The 24,927-nt window shown below is 42.7% G+C and overlaps 1 protein-coding gene across 7 annotated transcripts in view; it reads left to right on the top strand.

Annotated features, from left to right (window-relative positions):
* The window catches only part of ano10a (anoctamin 10a), a 72,284-nt gene that overhangs the window by 13,183 nt on the left and 34,174 nt on the right, over positions 1 to 24,927 (top strand). For 5 of the 7 annotated variants that reach the window (XR_009789145.1, XM_061777641.1, XM_061777640.1 and 2 more), the window contains exons 3-5: positions 108 to 305; positions 13,369 to 13,503; positions 17,441 to 17,560. Coding sequence is in view for 6 of the 7 variants with exons in the window: in XM_061777641.1 (XP_061633625.1) it covers positions 108 to 305; positions 13,369 to 13,503; positions 17,441 to 17,560 (453 nt within the window). In the remaining variant the exon portion in view is untranslated. Of the gene's footprint in view, positions 1 to 107; positions 306 to 401; positions 585 to 1,503; positions 2,729 to 13,014; positions 13,097 to 13,368; positions 13,504 to 17,440; positions 17,561 to 24,927 lie in introns of those variants that run through there. The other 2 variants (XM_061777645.1, XM_061777646.1) reach the window with 2 other exon arrangements.

Here is a 24,927-nt window from a genome sequence, read left to right on the forward strand (position 1 = left end):
TGATGTTGGTTCACTGTTTGAACAGGTTGAGATATCCCTTGTATTTATTTCCCCTCAGTGTAATCTATGAATATTCTGTTGTTGTTTTTTGTTTGTTGCTGCATTAGGTGCTGAACTGCTTGTGGATCAGCTGTGCTCTGAAGTTGTGGATGAAGAGAAAGAGAACCCCAACATTTTTCTTGTGGCAGCTTCCTGGCAGAGACTACTGTCCGGTGCTGAAGATTTGGGTCTCTTCAAGGAGTTCAATGACGGATCAATGAGGAGTTTTACGTGCATCAACAGCCACAGCTTTAAAGAATTTCATGGTAACATACAGGATGATTGCGTAAATGGGGATTTCTTTATTTTTTCTTGTGATCCATTACCCCAAGGAGGTTTTTAATGTTATTGGTTTTAAGTTTTTTTTTTTTTTTCTTTCTCAAAAGTAAGCTATTGAAAAGAGATTTCAAATAGATTGAAGGTGAATATGACTTCATATTTAGAAAATCCTTTGCCTGCAATAGCATCACCAAATGCATAATCAGTCATAATCATAAATCTGATGATTGACCTGGCTCGTCTAAAACCCACTTCGCCAGATACAGGTACGTCCTTGCCTATACCGTGTCGGAAGCCTCACGAGTACATGGCATTCGTGTACTGTATGTGCCACTGATCAGAAGCCAAATGCTGTTAGCTCGCGCTAATCTGTGCATCCCAAAAAGACTTGGTGCACCTCTTAGTGTTTCAGGCAGTCTCATCTGGCTGTGGCCTGTCGCCGCTCAGTGCTCATTGTCCCTTGGTAATTGCACGGCTGGTGGCTGCATCGCTCAGTGCTTCATTGTGTGCCTTTCTGGTCTTTTCGCTTTTATATGGTGCTTGCTCCATATGGGTCCAACAAAAGCAACGGACAAGCGTGGCAAGAGAGAGGGAATCACTGTGGACTTAAAAAAAGTATTTGGGAGGAACGAACAGGGCTCTACACTAACTTTTGTACTAGTAGCACTGGTGTGACCAACCTTTTCAGTACGTCGCACCATCACATTATTTGGTTGCACCGTTTTTTTGAGGAGGTAAAGCGTTACCATGGCATACCATACAGTGCTGTGAAAAAGTATTGGCCCGCTTCTCAAATTCCATCAAACAAATGTAAATATAAGACAAATATAACCCAAGTTAACTTAAAATGTTTTTAAATGATGATTTCATTTATTAAGTAGTTCCCTGGCCCTGTGTGGAAAAATGAAGAGCCCCCGAAGCTTACTGAAATCAAATGTTTTCTAGAACAGGCAATGAGTCTTTCACATCTCTTTGGCGATATTTTGGCCCAGTCTTCCCTGCAGAATTATTTTAATTCAGCAAAAATGGAGTGTTTTCGAGCATGAACGACCTTTTTATGGTCATGCCACTGCATTTCAATTGGATTCAAGACCGGACTTTACTCCAAAACCTTCATTTAGTTTTTTTCAAGCCATTTAAAATTTGACTTGCTGACTTGTGTTTTCGCTCATTATACTGCTGCAGAACCCAAAGTACGCTTCAGCTTGAGGTCACGAACTTGTAGCAGACATGCCACGCAAAAGATGCCACCCGACACCCCAGCCTCGCACTACCGCCGCTCCCCGCCGAGGTAGACGTTAACTCCAGAGTCACACGTAAACTCTAAACGGATCAACACCATAAACTATCTTCAACAAGACACAGACATTTGCTTTGCCATGCCGACGCTAAGTGAATCACGGCTGCCTGGCCCTTCAAAGCGGAGGCTCAAGGATGCCGAGTTCGCCCCCGGACGCTAAGTTAATTAACTCCCCGCAAGTCGAAGGATTGCACCCACAAAGCCGCCTCCAACCTGTTGACAACTGGCACTTGGGAGTTGGAACAGGCAACAGCGACACCCACGGGCGACGGAACGACACGACAGACATGGGTTCATAAGACCGTCTGTGACTCGACTGGGAGTTAATATTTTAAGAACTTTACATGAACGCCACTCGTGACTGTATTGCTGCAAACTTGAATGTCTAACGTCGAATATGTTGTTAACTGAACCAGATGTAATGTTCTCCACACCACACAACATTTGAAACAGTCATTACAGGTATAAGAGAGGATGAGCGTGGAACAATGCAGGCTGAGGGAATGGTCTCGTTATCTTAAATCCAATAATTAATATTTTATTCCACTGGTTTTAAACCACAAAATAATCCTAAAATGGAAAATAACGCAAAAAGGCAGTCCAGCCCCTCGGTGTTCGCGAAGGTGGTAGAAAAGGAGGGAGGTAGACCCCCCCCGCCCCTTTTTGACCCGCTCCGGCCGTAAAAGGGGCCGGAGCTGGGATCAGGAAAAAAAAAAAAAAGCTTTTGGGAGTTTTGGTGGAGAAGTCTTCCTTTGGTCTCACCCCGACCAACTCGCCGACGACCGGGCCAGGCAGGACGCCCACGTCACCCGAGGTGGAAGGACACATCGGACGATCCCCGGCTGCAGCGCTTCCTGCAAGCGCTCCGAGCCACCCTGCTTGGGGGCCCGAACTCAGTCTGAGGGAACGGAGGCGGACACAACGCACCCGCTCCGAACGTCTGGCAAACAGAGACACCCGAGAGACGTCCTGCCTGGGAACTCGTTGGCCTCCTGCTTTTCCTCCTTTTTTCCTTCCTCCCTTCCATCGAATCCACCTGTTCCCGATGCGGACCGGACCGACCGAACACTCGGGAGCCTGACTCGCCTGCCCCAAACGTGTTCCAGACACGTAAGTCCATCATTGCGGTCTACTAAAAGTACGGATTAGTGCATATTTGGTTTATATTAACGATACCAGGAGTCCTCAACTGTATGCATTCACTGCAAGTCCATTCTGCTCATCTCACGTCACAAATCCCTTCCTTTGCTAATGTTCGTCTGTACCTTGTTTGTTTTGTGTTTGTCTGTGTTTAATCCTGTAGAAACCCCTTTTTATGATTACATTTTGCTCTAAAATTCACCGCTTGCATTGATTATGTGTGTGTTTGGGTTCGGAACGAAACCTCTAGAAAGTCTAGAACTCCAACTTTCTAAAATGTAGCCACCTTCCGATAAGAGTGATTAAAAAAGGTTTGTCGTCATTTCGCCTCAAGTTAAACTTGTAAAAATATAACGTGGTGCCCCTGATATATATCAAATATCTTGATTTATAACGCTGTAATTTAAAAGTACGACGCAGGTGTCGCTTCCAACGCATCGTTTCCTTCTAAATTAAGGACAATTCTTACCACAAACTGATGGCTGAACATTCTCCTTCAGAATTTTCTATGAAAGAGCAGAAGTCATGGTTCCATTAATCACAGCAAGTTGTCCAGGTCTTGAAGGAGCAAGGCAGCCCAAGACCGCCACACTACCACCGCCATGTTTCACTGTTGGGAGGATGTTCTTTTTCTGAAATGCTATGCTCCGTTTACGCCAGATTTAACGAAACACACACCTTCCAAAAAGCCCAACTTTCATCTCGCCATATAATATTCTCCCAAAAGTCATTCAGATGTTTTTTTTTTTTTTTTTTTTTGCAAAAGTAAAACAAGCTTTTATGTTCTTTTTGGTCAGCAGTGGTTTTAGCCTCGGAACTCTGCCATGGAGGCCATTTTTGCCAATTTGACTCTTCCTTACTGTTGTGTTATGAACACTGACCTTAACTAAGGCAAGGGAGGCCTGCAGTTCTTTAGAAGTTGTCCTGAGTTCCTTCATGGCCTCCTGGATGGTCACTGCTGTTACCTCAAGTTAATCTTTGTCGGCCGGCCACTCCTGGGAAGGTCACCACTGTTCCATATTTTCTCCATGTGAGGATAATGGCTCTCCCTATGGTTCGCTGGAATCCTAAAGCTTTAGTAATGGCTTTGTAACCCTCTCCAGACTGATAAATGTCAATTACTTTATTTCTTGACTGCTCTTTGAATTTGGATCGTGTCATTTTGTTGCATCTTTTTTAGATCTTTTGTCCGACTTGATTTTGTCAGAAAATTTCTGTGTAAGTGATTTCTTGATTGAACATGTCTGGAGGTAATCAGGCTTGGGTGTGATCAGTGAAAATTCACCAAAAGTTGTGATTAGCTACAATTAATTCATGATTTAACAAGGGGGGGTGATTACTTTTTCACACAGGGCCAGGTAACTGAATGTTGTTTTTTCCTTAATGAATGAAATTGGAATTTAAAAAGAGCATTTAAGTTAACTTGGTTGTATTGGTCTGACATTTGCTGTACATTTTGAGTCAAGTCTCACTTACCCCAGGCTCCCCTGCTCCTTGGAACTAAGGGAGTCCTGACCGGCTCTCCGTTTAAAGGGTTAGAGCTCCTCATTGTCCCTGCGTATTACACAGTGGACATAAAACCAGTCCAAAGTGTGAAAATCCAAAGTATAATAAAAATGAAAATACAATTCAATTCAAATGAAAAAAGTAATATTCGATTGATCAGGTCGAACATCCCTCAAACCTTGTAATTTGAGTTGAGAATAGGCGTGGGATCAGAAGAAAGAGATCGGGGGCTCAGTCCCTGTCGTCCTTGATAAATTGTCTCTTCTTAAGCTACCTCGCTAATCATCCTGCATCTTAAAGATATCAGATTAAGCTATTGACCTCGGTAGCTAAGCGATGGGAGAGCAAGAGCACAAAAATTGTCAGTTTTTAACTTACAGCGGCTGAAATAGGTATTTAATACGTGACCATTTTTCTCACTAAATATATTTCCAAAGGTGCTATTGACAGGAAAATCTCACCAGATGTTGGGAACAACCCAAGTAATCCATACATGCAAAGGAGGTAGAACAAATAAGATCAGAAATTAAGTTATGTGGAATAATGTGAAATGACACAGGGGGAAAAAGGATTGAACACAACAACTGATATTTAGTACTTTGTACAAAAGCCTTTGTTTGCAATGACCGGTTCAAGATGCCTCCTGGATGGAGAAACTAGTCTCATGTATTGCTCTGGTCTGATTTTGGCCCATTCCTTCACACAAATCTTGAAGGTTCCGTGGGCTTCTTTTACGGACGTTGAGTTTCAGTTCTTTCCATGATTGGCTGGGCCATTCTAGCAGCTTCATTTTTTTCCCCTTTGAAACCAATTGAGAGTTTCCTTGGCAGTATGCTTTGGATCATTATCCTGCTGAAATGTCCGCCCTTGTTTCATTTTCATCGTTCTCATAGATGGCAGCAGATTTTTGTCAAGAATGTCTCGGTACATTTGCCCATTCATCCTTCCTTCAATAATGTGAAGTTTACCAGTACCATTTTTTTTGCAAAGCAGCCCCACACCATCATGTTGCCCCACACCATCATGTTGCCACCTCCGAGTTTCACCGTTGGTAACAGTTCAATCATCTGACCAGACAATATTCTCCCAGTATTTAATTGGCTTGTCCAAATGTTGTTCAGCAAACTTTCAATGAGCTTTGACATGTTTTTTTCAGCAATGGGGTCTTGCGTGGTGAGCGTGCATACAGGCTATGGCGGCGGAGTACGTTACTCACTGTTTACATTTTGACAGCAGTACCTGCTAATTCCAGGTCTTTGAGAAGCTCTCTACAGGTGGTCCTTGGCTCTTGGACAACTCTCCTGATGATTCTTTGCACTCCTCTGTCACAAATCTTGCGTGGGGCACCTGATTGAGGCAAATTTATGGTAGTATGATTGGCTTTCCATTGACCTATTATGGCCCCAACTGTGCTAACTGGAATGTTCAGAGCTTACCAATGCCATTGTGATATTTTGCAACCATCAATTTGCGATGTTCTTGTGACAGCTCTCTGCTCTTCCCCATCATGAGATGTGTCTGGACTCACACCTTGGCAATGAGACCTTTTTGTAGGCCATCAATTAGGACTGAACCAGCTGATATTCATTTGCACTCACAAGGGGCTGGGTTGCTGTTTGATTACACTGGGGAACAATTTGAAAAAAAGATTCTGTTGCGTTAGAGTTTTATGCTGATTAAAAGTAAAATTGGCATGCTGATTGTAGTCAGTTTTTTCTAGTAGGAATTAAGAGCATTTGTACCTTTTGTAAAACATAATAGTGTTAAATAAACATTGCGGTCATGCCTGTTTCTTTGATATTTTGTTTGGTTGTCAATATTTGAAAAGTTTTATAAAACAAGCACGTATCTGTTAAGTCCAGTATTTTTCAAATATTTTTTTTAAGAAAACTGGGATCTATTGTTTAAAAACTTGACGTGATGGAGAAAAACCGAGATCAGTTTTGGATTCCGCACCCAAAAATTTGTTCAAAACAGCTGTCGGACCTAACTCAACAAAAAATGTGTTCCCCGGTGTTATTGATAGATTTTCGGTGTTGTCTTGGGTTTCCATGCCTTTTTTCTCCTTCCTTCATTTGTTCAATACGTTTTCCCTGTGTCATTTCACATTTTTACACACTACTTAATTTCTGAGCTTATTTGTTTGAATTTCTTTTTTATTTATGGATTACTTGAGTTGTTCCCAACATCTGGTGAAATTTTCAGGTCAATAGCACTTTTGGAAGTATATTTAGTGAGAAAAATGGTGACGTGTTAAGTACCTATTTCAGCCGCTGTATATACTAGAGGTGGGCCTTGCGTCACCCTGATCTGGCTTTTAGGCCAATGAGAGCCCTTTGGAGTCATCTGAGAATGATTCTCTATAAGTTCATTATTAGTTGCGTGCCCTTTGGCCGAGAGACAAATCATATGATAGTAATTTCCCCGAGTGGATTTAAACTTCTCATACACGACCCCTTCTTCCAGTTAAAGCTTACTTTGTGTTGCTAGAGACAAATGTACTTCCTCTAATGACTGCCTCTAATAGTCATTACATTATACACGGTCTTTGTCAAGAGAATGTTCACACCCGATCAATCGTGCAACAGTACATGTGTACACAAATGATTCCTTAACACATCATCAAACGTCATTAAAATTACATATTTCATCAAGTAACTAACATTCCATTGTAACTCCCACTTTTACAATGAAAGGTCCTCAACACTTCATCAACAGTATCTCACATATCACAGCGTGGGCATCGATTGTGGGCTTCTAACACTTAGTTACCAAAAATATATGTAATAAGCTGTTACAGGTTATACTCTAATTTATAGTGTATTTTTATCCCCCAAAAATTGTCAAAAGTCAACAGTACGCATTATACATAGGTATAGGGGAAAATGAAAGAAACTTTCACATTTCTATAAATGTATGTCACCATCTAGAAGTTATGAAAAAGCTGTACACTTTCATTCCAATATGCCACCGCCACCTAGAGGTTATGAAAAAGGTGTAGCCTACACTTTCATTCCAATATGACGTGTACATATAACTGCATATATGTACAGTTGTGCTCATAAATTTACATACCATGGCAGAATTTGTGAAATATTTTTTTTATTTTTATTTTTTTATATACGACTGAGTCTGATACGTCTCATCATTGAACAACATGTTCGAAGAAGACTGAGAGAAGAAATATAGAGGCCATGGAAACCACTCATCAGCAAAAAGAATCAGGAGGCCAGATTGGATTTTGCAAAGAGGGACAGAGATGAACCACAAAGGTTTTGGAACAAAGTTTTCTGGACTGATGAGACCGAGATTAACCTCTACCAAAGTGATGGAAAGGCCAAAGTATGGAGAAAGAAAGGATCTGCTTATGATCCATAACACACAAGCTCATCTGTGGTAAGGGTTATGCCACCAATTTAAGTTATTCAATTTAAGTTAATTTAATAATGTCTGTTCCAATGCTTTTGCTCACTTGAAAAGTGGATGACTTCAAACAAAAGCTGCTCTGTCCTGAGTTTTTAACACATCTAGATGTAAATACCATGAAATGAAAGCTGGAATTCTGAACTTTTAATCTGAAACCCAGAGGTCTTCAGTATACAAGAAAAACAAATGAATTGACCTTGCCATTCCAATACTTTTGGACGGGATCACATTATGTCATGAATCTATGGGGCCCGTACAGGTTCTGACAGGGCCACAGGACAACAATTTCCCCGCCTTCGCTCCTTGATCATAATAGGCCCGTTTCAACCATAAAAGATTTTTGGCTACCGTATGTTCACGACCATAAGGCGCACCATAACGAATGGTGCAGTCTCAGTTACGGGGTCTATTTCTGTATTTAACATAAGGCGCACCGTATTGTTGGGCGCAGGCATGGTAAAACATACGCTAGCTTAAAACATGCAGTAGCATGCATGCACGCTAAAACAATGTTTTTAAAAAGGCAGCGGGAGCAAAACTGAGCTCGGTTGTACTTTATTGGAGTATTTAACAATGTACTCACGTTATTTTTTTTATCAATCCTCATCCACAAATCCATCAAGGTCCTCATCTTCTGTATCCAAAATGAACAGCTGGGCAACTTCTCAATCAAACACGCCAGGTTCCCACTCGTCATTGTCAAGAGTCAGTCTCATTGCCGTGCGGCTCCTCAGAAATGATGCCGGCTTTTACGAAAGCTCGAACAACAGTGTAAGCAGACACGTTAGCCCAAGCATCCGCAATCCATTCACAAATTGTGGTGTAAATCGCCCGGCGCTGCCTCCTAGTCTTAGTAAAGCTGTGTTCGCCATCTGTCATTCATGGCTCCCATGCCGCTCACAACTTCACTTTGAACGCCCTGTTTACACGGATGTCCAGCGGTTCGTCAAGGCTCCCGGAATGATGGCAATCAAGATCTTTTTCTTGAGCAGGATGATAATTTGCATTAAGGTTAATTTCTAATTCCTTAATTTGTTTTTCTAACTTGTCCATGACTGGTATTCAATTCAAAATAGTTATCGATCTTATCACCTACATAATTAACAAATTCCGAATTTTGCAGCCAAATCACCAGAAGACGCCAGTTCGGTGGATTATGAAAAAAAAATATCAATGTGCATAATTAGTGAGATAGCAGCATGATCTCTAAACACAATACTATCATACCAGCAATCTTTAATGTTGGATAAAAGTCCCCGGGATACAAGAAAGTAATCAATGCGAGAGCGAGCGTTAAATGCGCCTGGATGACATGAATATTCTTTCTTTCTTGGATTTCGTTCCCTCCATATCTTAACCATGTTTAAATCGGTTATGTACTGTTTGATTAATTTCCTAGTCTGAGTTGTAATGGTGTCAAGGCCTGTGGAACAATACATTCTTGGGTCCAATGTACAGTTAAAGTCTCCCTCGACAATACAACTTCTGTTCAATGTTGACAAAGTCAGGAAAAATTCAAAGAATTTAGGGTTGTCCTCGTTAGATCCATATGAGCTTGCTAAATTCAATTTAAGTGAAAGTATATTACCTTGCAGCCCTATGGGGGCACAAGCCAGTGCAAACTGTTGGCCGGTCCCAAGCCCGGATAAATGCGTCAGGAAGGGCATCCGGCTTAAAACTTTGCCAAACAAATATGAGCGTTCATCCAGAGGCCCGGGTTAACAACGTTCGCCACCGGCGCCGTCAACCTGCAGGGCGCCGGTGGAAATTCAGGTGGAAAGCGGGTTCTTCGGCAGAAAGAGAAGAGGAAAAAAACAGAGCCTAGAACTGAATGTGGGGACTTTGAATGTTGGGCCTATGACAGGAAAATCTCGGGAGTTGGTTGACATGATGATTAGGAGAAAGGTTGATATATTGTGTCCAGGAAAGCAGGTGGAAAGGCAGTAAGGCTAGAAGTTTAGGGGCAGGGTTTAAATTATTTTACCATGGTGTAGATGGGAAAAGGAATTGAGTCGGGGTTATTTTAAAAGAAGAGTTGGATAAGAATTTCTTGGAGGTGACAAGAGTATCAGATCGAGTCATGAGATTGAAACTTGAACCTGAGGGTGTTATGTGTAATGTGATTAGTGGCTATGCCCCACAGGTAGGATGTGACCTAGAGGTGAAAGAAATTCTGGAAGGAGCTAGACGAAGTAGTTCTGAGCATCCCAGACACAGAGAGAGTCGTGATTTGTGCAGATTGTAATGGATATGTTGGTGAAGGAAACAGGGGTGATGAAGAAATGATGGGATGGCTGTAGTGAACACTTTTTTCCAGAAGAGGCATGAACATAGGGTGACCTACAAGAGCGGAGGTAAAAGGACGCAGGTGGATTACATCTTGTGCAGACGATGTAATCTGACGGAGGTTACCAACTGTAAGGTAGTGGTAGGGGAGAGTGTGGCTAGACAGCATAGGGTGGTGGTGTGTAAGATGACTCTGGTGGAGAGCCCGCCTCAGAGACCCCAGACTCTGCTTCCTTATGGGAAGGCATGTCGGTGGAATTGAGGCCAAGTACTCTCCCCACCAACTCACAACATCCCGAGTCAAGGTCAGCACCGCCCCGTCCCCACTATACACAGTGTTGATGGTGCACTGCTTCCCCCTCCTGAGACGCTGGATGGTGGACCAGAATTACCTCGAAGCCGTCCGGAACTCGTTCTCCATGGCCTCACCGAACTCCTCCCATGCCCGAGTTTGCCTCAGCGACCACCAAAGCTGAATTCGCTTGGCCAGCCGGTACCCATCAGCTGCCTCAGGAGTCCCACAGGCCAAAAAGGCCCAATAGGAGTCCCTTCCTCAGCTTGACGGCATCCCTCACTGCTGGTGTCCACCAACGGGTTTAGGGATTGCCGCCAAGACAGGCACCGACTACCTTATGGCCACAGCTCCGGTTGGCCGCCTCGGCAATAGAGGCCGTGAAACAGCACTTGTAAACTTTTTCAAATTATACAATTATGTATCATATTTAAATTATGTATCTATCAGAACAAATCCACTTTGCTGCACCTCTTATACTAAACTGTCTCTCACCGCGATGTTATAATTAAGCAGAACAAGCGTTCTCATAATGGAAATCCTCTGTTGCTTTCGGCTACGAGAATAGGTAAATCTTCCCTTTGTGGAGGACACTCATCTTGCAGGGGTTGTATGTGAACCCACGGATTGTCTCGATGAACACTTTTCTTGTTTTTGAACCCATACCGTTGTCTCATGGTTTCCGCAAAGAGGTCCTCTGTGAAAAAGTCTGTCACTGTCGTGAGTGATGTCACATCGTTTGGCTGAGCGAAAAACCAGCTCCCAGTCTTGATACTGCAAGAATCGAATGATGATCGACCTGTTCTGACCTGGTCAAGGGGGAGCCAGGTTCCGGTGGGCCCTATCAAGTGTGAACACTTGGTTACCATCTAGCTTTAGCCGGCCCGGCAGCATCTCCTGAACATATTCCAGCAATGAACGGTTTCCCTCTGCACCCTCTCAAAGTCCAAACAGTCATAAATTATTCTGCCTACTGCAATTTTTCCAGGTCGTCTGTCTTCGATTCAAGAAAAGCAATGCGTTTCATAACTTCAGAAAGGTCAGTCTTACTTTATTCCAACTGTTCTTCCACCGACACAATCCGTTTTTCAGCTTCTTCCATCCACGTAGCATTAGCGGCAACATTCTTCTTAACTTGCGACACATTACTTTCCAAAGTGGCTACCGAGCTGGCCATTTTCTCCAGACAGATGGTCATTAATATTATCAAGCTTAGATCCAAATCCTCCAAATTCAACATGGACTTCGCTCCGAAGAGACTTAAGCTCCGCTAGCATGGCCGCTAGTTCCCTCATGTTGGCGTCACCCTCGTCGTTCTGTTCGCTCGAAGAGGTACTGACTTTTGGTTTCTGGAGACCGCATTTTCTGGTGAAAATATTGCAATCTTTGACTGGGTTTGTTTTGGATATATTTCGCTGTCGGTGGAAATGTATATATTGGGTTATAGCATCGTTTTCGTGCAGGGTTGTTCAGAGAGACAAAACTAGACAGCCATCTTGAATCACGGCGCCACAGCGCCCCGGACATCCCCTTCTTAAGCAGTAGGGTTTAATAGGATATTGGTCCACATTTTACAGCTATAACAGCTTTCAAGTCTTTCGAAAAGGCTTTCCACAAGCTTCAGGAGTGTGTGTTGGGAATTTCTGACCATTCCTCCAGAAGGGCATTTATGAGGTCACACAGTGATGTTGGACGAGAAGGCCTTGCTCTCAGTCTGCACACTAATTCATCCCAAAGGTGTTCTGTCAAGTTGGTGTCAGGACTCTGTGCAGGCCAGTCAAGTTCATCTACACCAAACTCTCGCATCCATGTCTTTATGGACCTTGCTTTGTACATTGACGCACACTCATATTGGAACAGGAAGGGGCCATCCATGCTCCCAACTTTGTGGGAACAATTCTTCCATTTCTAACATGGCTGTGCACCAGTGCCCAAAGCAAGGTCCATAAAGACAGGAATGAGAGAGTTTGGTGTGACTTGTGACTTGACTGGCCAGCACAGAGTCCTGACCTAAACCCAATACAACACCTTTGGGATGAATTAGAGCAGAGACTGAGAGCAAGGCTTTCTCGACCAACATCAGTGCGTGACTTCACAAAAGTGTTTCTGGAAAAGTGGTCAAAAATTCCCATAAACACACTCCTAAACCTTGTGGACAGCCTTCCGAGAAGAGTTGAAGCAAATCTCGAAATGTGACTCATCACTGTTACATGCAAGCACTTAAGAGGTCTTTAGAACACAAATGAGACAAATGACAGCTTTAAAATTGTGAGACTTGGTAACTTTATGTGCAGTAACATTCTGCTTCTCATCTTGCCAGTGGTTTACAATTTTTCTGGCATATCCCTTAATTTGAAGTATACCTCTGTAACATCTTTATTAGGCTATCTGGCCCTTCCCCTCACAGCTACGTATTAACATCCAACAGTTTGGACAGCTATGTATGTTCAACTGTATGCATGTACAAAAAGGAGGGGAAGACCTAAGGTTTCGGTCGATTTGGGATTGGGCCGTATGATGGTTAATTGCTGATTGATGCAATGATTTTCCTGCTTTAAGTAGAAGTGTTAATATAAAAAAACGTATCCACCAATGCTGATTAAACTGGTGAACAACAAATTAATGTGTAACATTTGTTTTAGCTGATTTTGGATAATTTTTATGAGCTGAATCCAAATATCACATTGGCTTTGCTCAATCAGGTCAACTTTTTGAACTATGGCCATGTTTTTGTTTACATATACAGGTATTTTCACTTTAGAGGTTCAAATAAACGGCGGTTCATTCCCTGAAATTTGAACAAGGATGACGTAACATCCAATTTACAGGTACTAACTTTTAATAAGTCTACTCTTCAATTTATAGTAAGCAATTTTTACAAAATATTTTTTGATAAACTTAACAACTTGGCATAACAATCTAACCTGAACAAAAGAAATTGATACAATTTTTGGATTCAGCGATGCAAAATTGCCTGAAATAGGACAACTTTCAATTTTTTTTAATCAAGTGTTACATTTACAGCATTTTATAAATTTTTTCCCCTGCATCTTTGTCGTGAATTTCATGATCTTCCCTCTGACCACTGCTGTATTTCTAGGGGATGGTGATGGCTTCCTCAGCATGGCGGAGTGCCAGTACATAATTAAACATGAGTTGGAGACCTTACGAGCTCAAGACGAGACTCATGTTCCAGGATACACACAAGCTAAGCTGTACCCAGGGAAATCTATCAGTAAGTCTGTTGGCCTGCCTACTTGCCTGTCTGTCTGTCTCCCTATGTACCTACCTACCAATCTACCCTTTGATTAACCTTTGGCACTCATTTTCAGTTCACTTAACCTTTGGTTCTCTTTTTCAATTTTGGCTAAATGAAATCGCTCCCTTTCTAGACAATTTTACAATAGATAAGTCTCCCACATTTGGGACCCCTCGGTTTAATGGAAATGATTTGGTCTACGGCCCTGACAGGCCCCACTAATCCGGTCCACCTCGGGTGTTTCCTTACAATCTCCACAGCTCTGCATGTCAATCCTGAGTTCCGAGGAAAAGCCGCTCACTCAATCAGCGATGCTCTCAAAGATGCCACTTGGGATATTGAGGATTTCACTGGGTACAACCTGCCGTCCGGCAGTTACGACAGCCACATTGTGATTTCTAACTTTTTCAAACAGCACAATTTTGGATCTGACCACTAAAGACTTGAACAAATTAAATTTGACTGAACTCGGGCAATTGACATGATCCAATGCTCAGACGCCAGAGCCCCTTTTTGCACCTTCCTGCTCTGCTACAGACCTTAACTTAGTGGCCCTAACAATCTTCGACCACTACATGATTTTCAGCATAGGCTCCCTGCTCGACCAGAAGACCCAGGAGCTGCAGCACTGCTCAGAACAGCACTCCAATGCTCGCCTGGGGTCTTCCGGTGGGAAGGAATGGCTGTGCTCGAAAATGACCCAGCTCAAACCGTGCATGACCAAACTGTTTCCTGGAACTCCTCGCGTCCTCTTTTACTTAGGCTAATTTTCTTTCCTTTGTCCAGACTAGAACCCCTGTCTTTCACCTCTTCTTTTGGGTTGCTACTTGAATAGGTTTCACACCTAATAGTACAATTCCCTCTGTTTCGCGAGGAAGGAGCTGTGCTGAATTGTTTTTTTTCCCTTTTCCCTTTTTCCTTCTCCCTTTTTTTGTTCCAGTATGTTCTTGAGAGCATACTGGGAGCTAATGGAGATTCTGTCAATTCTAAAATTTGCCACCAAGCCGTTAAGGTGGATGCGATTATTGGATTCTTGAAACATTTATGGCGTTTAAGACTAGTAGAAATAAATGGGAGTTTTGGTAGTCTGATGTTGTTGCAGTCTGTTTGTTCCAATTCTAGCCAAGAATCACACTCCTCATTGTGGTGCAACCATTTGATGAGGTATTGTAATTGGTTAGCTCAATAATAGTGTTTAAAATTGGGCGCATTTAGGCCTCTCTCTTGTTTACTTTTCTGAAGAGTGGATAGACTGATTAAATTTTTCTTATTTTTTGAATACAAATGTATTTCAGCAGAATCTAAGGTTTGAAACCATTTAAATGTGGTCTTAAATGGAATCATTGAAAATAATTTATTTTAGGTAAGGTTTTCATTTTTATTGTAGCTATTCTTCCCAGTAGTGATCTAGGCAAGTTATTCCAGCATCTTAAATCATCTGAGATTTTTTCCAGAAGTGGTGTGTAATTTAGATTGGTTAGCTCTGTGAGTTTTGACAAAATATTACCTAAATATTTCATGTTTCCTATAGGAAAATCTGGGATTTGATCTGCAGGAGTCCATGAGTTTGCTGTTATTGGGAGTATTGTTGATTTTGTCCAGTTAATAGAGTACTCTGATTTTTCTGAAAATGTTTTAATGAGATTGAAGACTGCCTGAAGAGAATACTTAGGTTCCTGTAAGTAAAGAAGAATATCATCAGCATATAGATTGATTTTGTGTTCTGTCACTCGTGAGCAGACACCTTTAATATTAGCATTCTGACGTATAGCGGCTGCAAGAGGTTCGATGAATATTGCAAATAGCATTGGTGACAGTGGACATCCTTGTCTGGTTCCTCTTTTTAATGTCAAACATTGTGAAGTGATCCTATTTGTGGTGACTGTCGCTTTCGGCGAATTGTATAATGTTGCTATCCAATGTATAATTCAATCTCCAAAGTCAAATTTGCGAAGTACTGCAAAGAGGAAAGCCAAGTTTACATTATTGAAAGCTTTCTTTGCGTCAAGTGACATGATGATTGCGTTGAGATTTTTACGTGGTGACATGCTTATTAAATTCAACAGACGTCTGACATTATTTGTGGAACTTCTACCTTTAATGAAGCCTGTCTGGTCATAGTGGATTATCGATGGAAGTACCTTTTCAAGTCTCGCTGCGAGGGCTTTCGAGAAAATCTTGATATCTATATTAATCAGTGATGAGGGCTGATAAATCGCCGGGAGAGTGGGGTCTTTACCTGGCTTTAGTAATAACTTTATTGAAGCTGTGTTCATGTGGCTACTAATTCTAGCTTTATCGTTTATCTCATTTACTGTTCTGAAAAATAGATGCGCTAGTATTGGCCAAAAAGTTTTAATGTATTCAACAGGGATTCCATCCGTGCCAGGCCCCCGTCCCGGTTGCATATTTTTTAATGCATTATGTAATTCTGTGATGGTTAAAGGACCATCAAGGCTGTCTTTAATTTGTGTATTTAATTGAGGGATGTTTAGATCCTTAATAAATGTTTCAATTTCTTTTTGATCAGGGTTGTTCCAAGATGCGTGTAAGCTGCTATAAAAATTGTAAAAAATGTCATTTATTTCTGGCAGTGACGGTACAGTTGCCGTTTGAATCTTGAATGGCTGTAATTAATGATTTTTCTTTATTTCGCTGAAGTTGGTTCGCAAGGAATTTTCCCGATTTATTATTGTACTCAAAGTTAGTATATCTTAACTGTTGTTGTAGAAAATCTTGTTCTTTTTATAACGTCTAATAGATGTTTTGCCTTTTGAAGTTGGTTTCTAAGCGCATCTATCGTATTAATTGCATATTGTTTTGTGAGGAGTTTAATTTTTTCCTCAATTCCATTTTCCAATTTTTGTTCCTGTTTTCTGATATGAAGAATATGATATGATTCGACTTCTCAAAACAGCTTTCCCGGTTTCCCACAACAGAGATGGGGATAACGAGTTAAAACAGGTCCCAAAATGCCCACCAAATGATAGGCATTACGTAAGTGAAGATGTTTTGTGAATATAGTTGCTTGTTTCAGAGTTTCAAAGGAGGGGCTAATCAGCAGCAGCAGCTGACTATTTTAAATTGTGTTTCGTCCCTTAAAGTCAATGATATGGCCTAACCATCTTGTCTTTTTTTTGTCACGAAAAATAATCCTGCCTAAGAGGGCATTGAGCCACTGATGTATTTTTCCATGGCCTCCCTCTCGGGGTGTGAAAGATTATACTAGCTACATGGGCTGATCCTCCAGAACCTGGGGTGTTTCATTTGTTGTCATCACAGGGTTGATGAGTTGTCTGGTCTTTGTTCCACAAGGGATGGAAGGGCCAGCAGGTCTATGTGATCAAAATCTTTCTATTAGGTGGTTGTCTATCCTGATAGCTAAGCTAATAAGCTGGTCAAGCAAATGAGGTTTGTCTCAAGTGGAGAGTTGATCTTGGAGATCCTCTGATAGCCCGGCCACAAAAACAGTCTTAAGACTAGCCTCATTCCAACCACTCTCAGAAGATAAGATTGTGGCGTAGTAGGAGACGAATTGCTGTGGTTCAGCTGTGAGCGAGGAGACCAATATCAATACCGGGAATGTAATGAGAAGTTCTCTCGAGGCGTGGAAGACATACCAGAGGTTAAATACTGAAGGTGATGAGTAATGAGAGACAGCTACACTAGCAGCTCAGCACACCTGACTATGCCCAGCCCTGTAATAAAACAAATACAGAGCCAACACATGAAACAGTATGGCAGTGATTTCAAAATAAAACCGAACCTAAACTGACTCACAACACTTGGTCCTCCATACCTGTAAGCTAGATAGAGTATTCATTAAAAAGGAGGATGGCAACAAAGCTGTTGATGTTTAGAATATGGCAATCGAAAAATTAGATGAATCATTTTTTTTCTCTTCTCATTTCAGTTCGTAGACTGCTATCCAAAAGAATACTGATCCAAATGTTTCCCCTGCATGACAAAGAGGAACTCAAGAGACTTTCTTTTAAGTGGTACAAAAAGGTCAAGACATCCCTTCAGCCTCTTGGTAAGTAAGAGAAGGAAATAAAAACAAATATGATGGACTTTGACACTGCAAACAATAACATTACTGCAATTGTACCTTGATGGTCTTCTTGTTCACTTAAAGGTTACATGTTATGGAAAATTTACTTTTCGGTGATTGTATACAGCGGCACGGTGAACCACTGGTTAGAGCGTCTGCCTCACAGTTCTGAGGACCGGGGTTCAATCCCCCGGCCCCGCCTGTGTGGGGTTTGCATGTTCTCCCCGTGCCTGCGTGGCTTTTCTCCGGGCACTCCGGTTTCCTCCCACATCCCCAAAACATGCATGGTAGATTAATTGACAACTCTAAATTGCCCGTAGGTGTGAATGTGAGTGCGAATGGTTGTTTATTTGTTTCTATGTGCCCTGCGATTGGCTGGCAACCAGTTCAGGGTGTACCCCGCCTCCTGCCCGATGATAGCTGGGATAGGCTCCAGCACGCCCGCGACCCTAGTGAGGAGAAGCGGCTCAGAAAATGGATGGATGGATGGATGGATGATTATATACAAATGGTTGAGTCTCGGGAGTGTGCAATGTAAAGTAAATCTGCCTATTTGTGAAAATATGTCTGTCAGCGAGCCGTGTCCCCACAAATGACATGATTAGCTAAGAGGGATGACGTTCAAGAGCAGGGGCGCCTAACGTTTTTCAACCCAAGATCTACTTTCCAAGTAGGCAACCTCCCGAGATCTACCATTTCAGTGTCAACATCGCAAACCCACACATCTTTTGCAGCCTGCAGTAACTAACACAACACAACACGACACAACACAACACTTCTTCTTATCATACAACCATGATACATCAGCTTGCTCCTCCAAGCTGTGTCACACCTTTACCTTGATGTTGTAATTCTGCTTGCATGTGAGGGAAGTTGTGCAGGTTGCCACGCTGCGGCCTGCTTGACATCAGCTGTAGCTTGCTTTTCACGTTTTCACTGAACTCATCATGTTGATCACATTTTTACCCTTACCCTGCAGCTCTAAATTCAAGTCATTGAGCTCGCCAGTGAGATCAGTAAGAAAAGATAAAAAACTGCCACTGGTGGTCCTCTAGCATTGTATGGTAATCCACGTTTTGAAAGCTTGAGGAAGCCCTTGATTTCAGACAACAGCTCTACAAATCTTGCCCAAAAATGACCTCTGCTTAGTCACCTAACATCCATGTGAAGCAGCACGTCTGTGTGCTCACCATCATCCTCCATCCAAGTAAGTAGAGAAAAGTCTCCTCCGCAGACTCCTGACGCAAAATGAACACTTCATCGCAAAATCCATCACTTCTTTCATATTTAAAATCTTTCCATACAATGCTTGCTGGTGAATTATACAATGATAACTCAGAATATCTGGGAAATATTCCCTTTCTTTGCACAGTGCAATGAAGCCACTGGTTCGGCCTATCCGAGCAGGCGCCCCATCAGTTGTGATGGAGATCAGCTTGAAGAGTGGCAGTTTGGTCTCTGATGAGCTGTAAGCTGTGGAGTGGCAGCCCCCTTTTTCTCTGGGGTCTTCCAGCTGGTCAGGAGTGTAGCCTCTTACATCACACACTCAGTACTTTATTACTCACACTGGACATATTTCACACATTGGGCACATTCAAGCGGCCTATCACCCTTCGAGATAGGATGAGAAGCTCGGTCGTCTGGGACGGGCTCAGATTCGAGCCACTGCTCCTCCGCATTGAGAGGAGCCAGATGAGGTGGCTCGGGCATCTGGTCAGGATGCCTCCTGGACGCCTACCTTTTGAGGTATTCCCGGCAAGTCCCACCGGGAGGAGGCCCCAGGGACAACCCAGGATCCACCCAGAAGAGCTGGACTAAGTGGCTGGGGAGAGGGAAACCTGGGCTTCCCTGCTTAAGCTGTTCCCCCCGCGATCCAACCTCGGATAAGTAGAGGAAAATGGATCGATGGATATTTTTTGTAGCACTCTGTAAGAGCAAAGATCACCAGCATGGTGTCCGCAGGCAGGGGCATGTAGCCCCCAAGGAACATGATTGGCGCACGGGTCTGTTCTAAGAATAGCTCACCACTGATGGGAAATTGTGATTTACCACAGTGGGTACAGAAAGTATTCAGACCCCCTTACACTTTTCACTCTTCGATATATTTCCAGCCATTTGCAAAAATAATTTGTCATTGTTTTCCTCATTAATGTACACACAGCACCCCATATTGACAGAAAAAAATGGAATAGTTGAAATTTTTGCAGATTTATTATAAAAGAAAAACTGAAATATCACACAGCCATAACTATTCAGACCCTCTGTTCACTATGTAGTAGAAGCACCCTTTTTGGCTCATACAGCCTTGAGTCTTTTTGGGAATGATGCAACGAGCTTTTCACACCTGGATATGGGGATCCTCTGCCATTCCTCCTTGCAGATCCTCTCCAGTTTTGTCAGGTTGGATGGTGAACGTTGATGGACAGCCATTTTCCGGTCTCTCCACAGATGCTCAATTGGGTTTAAGTCAGGGCTCTGTCTGGGCCATTCAAAAACAGTCACGGAGTTGTTCTGATGCCACTCATTCGTTATTTTAGCTGTGTGCTTTGGGCCATTGTCTTGTTGGAAGGTGAACCTTCGGCCCAGTCTAAAGTACTGAGCACTCTGGAGGAGGTTTTTGTCCAGGATATCCCTGTACTTGACCGCATTCATCTTTCCTTCGATTGCAACCAGTCGTCCTGTCCCTGCAGCCGAAAAAGACCCCCACAGTATGATGCTGCCACCACCATGCTTCACCTGTTGGGACTGTATTGGACAGGTGATGAGCAGTGCCTGGTTTTCTCCACACATACCACTTAGAATTAAGGCCAAAAAGTCCTATATTGGTCTCATCAGACCAGAGAGTCTTATTTCTCATCATCTTGGAGTCCTTCAGGTGTTTTTTTTAGCAAACTCCATGGGGGCTTTCATGTGTCTTGCACTGAGGAGAGGCTTTCGTCGGGCCACTCTGCCATAAAGCCCCGACTGGTGATGGTTGACTTTGTAGAACTTTCTTCCATCTCCCAACTGCATCTGTGGATGACGGATTTTATGTCGGTATCATGTTGAAATTGAAACTGGCATTTTCTATAACCCACAATACAAACTCGTGGCCCGGGGGTCAGAGTCGGCCTGCCACGTCATTTTATCTGGCCCGCGAAAGCAAATCAGGTGCCATCGACCTTATGTTTCTTGCTAAAACACCCAAATTGCAAATTGTCTTCACTTTTAATAACGTTGAGAGCATTTTTTGTTCCCAATCCCCCTTTCAAAATGAACTGAAAAATAGTTGAACTTTTTGCTGGCTTCTGATTTTAAAAGTACTTCCCCATTGCATTTTCGTATATATATGTAATTTTATGAGGCAATCATACATTTATATGGGTTCACAGTCATAGCGGCCCTCCGAAGGAAACCATAACTTCGATGTAGCCTGTGACAAAAATGATGATGCTCAATTAGACGGAATTTGACTGTGTTTGTACAAAGTACAAGTACTGAGACAGTGAAATGTTGTTTAGCATGTACACAGAAGTGCAAAATGTGTGGATATGAATGGAAGTATAAGATAAAAGAGATACCTACTGTGTATGCTAGGGAAGTCCCAATCACATTTTTTTGTGTCCGAGTCTTTGATTTGAAGTATCTGCCGTTACAGTCCCGATCTCATACCTACTGTGTACATACACGGTGGAACCTCAGGCTACAAGCGACCCGGTTCACGAACAATTTGGGTTACTTCCAGAATTTCCGTAGAAGCATTACCTCTAGTTGCGTATTATTTTTGCTGTGCGAACGGTCTTGGTATGGGCGAACAAAAGGATCTATGTTGTCCTTCTCCTCGCGCTGCGTGACTATCATTGTCTCCATGCATAACGCATTGATGTAAGCTAAAAAGTCGTTGTCTGTTCCGTGGCATAAGGCGGAAGTCTGTTACGCTTGCCTTGTAGGCGGAGGTTCCTGCCTCTGCATCCTCGTTCATCCAGTTACAAATCTAATAGCATTTGTGATTGACGTGGTAGAAGTCTGGAAATCATTTTATTTTCATTGAAAAAATACTATTTACAGTGTGTTTATTGATTTAATTGTAACATCTCTTTAATTAAGACGAATGGTTCATGTCGGTGTAATCACGTAAAAATAACTCTCCACGCAGGGGTTCACGAGGCAGAAGTTCCGCCCACGCACATTCAGCCAATCACAGATGCGACCACAGATGGTCGCTGCGTTCACTTTATGAAAGAGCGCAGAAGTAGGAGAGAGATGTCGTGCAGAACCTTTACTGGAAAAGTCAACAAAAGGCTTCATACTCAGAAATTAGAATATCAAATGTTGACATGGAAAAAGAATAATTCTGGTCTCCTGATTTATGGTCAGATTAAACAAAAAAAGATTTGTTTGGCTACAGTCATGTGTCCTTTATTTTGTGTTTTAAAAAAAAAAAAAAATAAAAAAAAAAAAGCACACCTTCAACCCGAAAAACAAATAGTGGTGGGAACCTAATGCTTTGGATGTTTTTTTAGCCAATGGACTAGGGAATCTAATCACAGAAAGCGGCAGCATGAAAAAGGAGCAATACATGAAGATTCTCAACAACATCATCAGCCAGTCTGCAGAGAAACTTGGCGCTGCACAACAGTTGACATTTCAGAACAACAACAACCCAAAACACACTGCAAAATTGGTGAAGAAATGGTTAGCGTAAAAAATTCCAATGAAGTTGGGACGTTGTGTTAAACATAAATAAAAACAGAATACAATGATTTGCAAATCATGTTCAACCTATATTGAATTGAATACACTACAAAGACAAGATATTTAATGTTCAAACTGATAAAATTGATTGTTTTTAGCAAATAATCATAAACTTCGAATTTTATGGCAGTTCGCAGAAAAGAAATTTGAGGAATGCTCATCAAGCACCCGTTTGGAACATCGCACAGGTGAACAGGCTAACAGGAACAGGTGGGTGCACTGATTGGATATAAAGGGAGCTTCCCTGAATTGCTCAGTCATTCACAAGCGAAGAATGAGCGAGGTTCACCTCTTTGTGAACAAATGCGTGAGAAAATAGTCGAACAGTTTAAGGACAATGTTCCTAAATGTACAATTGCGAGGAATTTAGGGATTTCATCATCTACGGTCCATAATATCATCAACAGGTTCAGAGAATCTGGGCAAGGCCGAAAACCAACATTGAATGCCCGTGACCTTTGATCCCTCAGGCGGCACTGCATCAAAAACCGACATCAACGTGTAAAGGATATCACCACATGGGCTCAGGAACACTTCAGAAAACCGATGTCAGTAAATATGGTTCGGCCCTACATTCATAAGTGCAACTTGAAACTCTACTATACAAAGCAAAAGCCTTTTATCAACAACACCCAGAAACGCCGCTGGCTTCTCTGGGCCCGAGCTCATGTAAGATGGACTGAAGCAAAGTGGAAAAGTGTTCTGAGTCCACATTTCAAATAGTTTTGGGGAAATTGTGGACGTCGTGTCCTCCGGGCCAAAGAGGAAAAGAACCATCCGGACTGTTATGGACGCAAAGTTCAAAAGCCAGCATCTGTGGTGGTATGGGGCTGTGTTAGTGCCAATGGCATGGGTAACTTACACATCGGTGAAGGCACCATTAATGCTGAAAGGTACATACAGGTTTTGGAGAAACATATGCTGCCATCCAAGCAACGTCTTTTTCATGGACGCCCCTGCTTATTTCAGCAAGACAATGCCAAACCACATTCTGCACATTGGAGCTTCGTGGCTTCGTAGTAAAAGAGTGTGGGTACTAGACTGGCCTGCCTGCAGTCCAGACCTGTCTCCCATTGAAAATTTGTGGCGCATTATGAAGCATGAAATACGACAACGGAGACCCCGGGCTGTAAGTCAAAATTTGCCAGGGGTTTGAATGATTTCGGGCTTAATTGTTGAGGTTCTCTCTTGGAGTGACCAGGTTGGATAAAATTAGAAATGAACTCATCAGATGGAGGGCCAAGGTTAGATGTTTTGGAGACAAAGGTAGAGAGAGCAGACTTCGATGGTTTGGACACATCCAGTGGAAAGAGACAGTGAGTATATTGGTAGAAGGATGATGAGGATGGAGCTGCCAGGCAAGAGAGCTAAAGGGAGACGAAAGAGAAGGTTGATGTAGTGAGAGAAGACATGAGGGCAGTTGCTGTTCGAGAGGAGGATGCAGGAGATAGGCTTACATGGAAAAGGATGACGCACTGTGGCGACCCCTAAAGGGACAAGCCCAAAGGAAAAGACGAAGACTGTATATGATGTTATAAGTCAAAGGGCGCGTGGAAAGGATGCTGGTGCTGTATGTTTGCTGCTTTACCCACAATTTGATTTTATTTGATTTTATCGTTTTATGCCCTTTTATTTATTTATTTATTTAGTAGTCAAAGTCCCAATTTTTTTCTGGACCCCATATCCTATAATATCTACCGGCCGGGGACCTTAATCGTTACCTGCTATGGGCAACCCCCAGCAACTACCGGCGCCCTAGAGCCAACCATCAAATCATCTTGAATTGCCAACATTTGTCTGTCTGCTTCTGTTTTTGGGACCCCTGCCAAGACTTGCTGGCAACACTTGCCCACAAATGTTCGTTTGGCTAGCGGTTAGTGAGGCTAGGATACATCCTTCCTCCTTGGTATGCATAACAGTCATCTATTCCATCCAGCATCTTCGCTGTCTAAACTCAGCAATTAATCCTGGACCTAACCTCCCCATCCTCAAGGACCAGGGACTTCTTCATCGCCCATGTTAGGTAAACTGAAATACTCGGGAATAGGTTGTCTATCACCAGCAGCCTGACTAGTGCATCCCATCCATGTGGACTTCCATCACACAACGTACGCGTCATTAGAGTACTGCTGTCCCTGGGCTATTTCACACCAAGCTGAACGGAAGACGTGGAGTGAATCACAGCCTACTCTGGCCTTTAGAAAGAGTCACAACCACCAACTATTCACCAACAGTCAAAATTTGACTTTTAAGGCACAAGGTGTGCCGGTGGAGTTAAGGAGGTCTTTGAAGTATTTGGCCCACCAATTCACAGCATCCCAAGTTGAGGTCAGCAGCGCCCCATCCCCACTATACACGGTGTTGATGGTGCACTGCTTCCCCGCCCTGAGACGCTGGATGGTGGACCAAAATTTCCTCGAAGCCGTCCGGAAATTGCTCTCCATGGCCACACCGAACTCCTCCCACACCCGGGATTTTGCCTCAGCAACCACCAAAGCTCCTGAGACGCCACATTCCTGACCAGAATTTCCTCGAAGCCATCCAGAAGTTGTTCTCCATGGCCTCACAAGACTCAATCAAGGCATGATAAAACAACAGGATTAACTTCTGCTCAA

This window comes from Phyllopteryx taeniolatus, chromosome 6, assembly GCF_024500385.1.
Source record: "Phyllopteryx taeniolatus isolate TA_2022b chromosome 6, UOR_Ptae_1.2, whole genome shotgun sequence".
Classification (NCBI taxonomy): domain Eukaryota; kingdom Metazoa; phylum Chordata; class Actinopteri; order Syngnathiformes; family Syngnathidae; genus Phyllopteryx; species Phyllopteryx taeniolatus.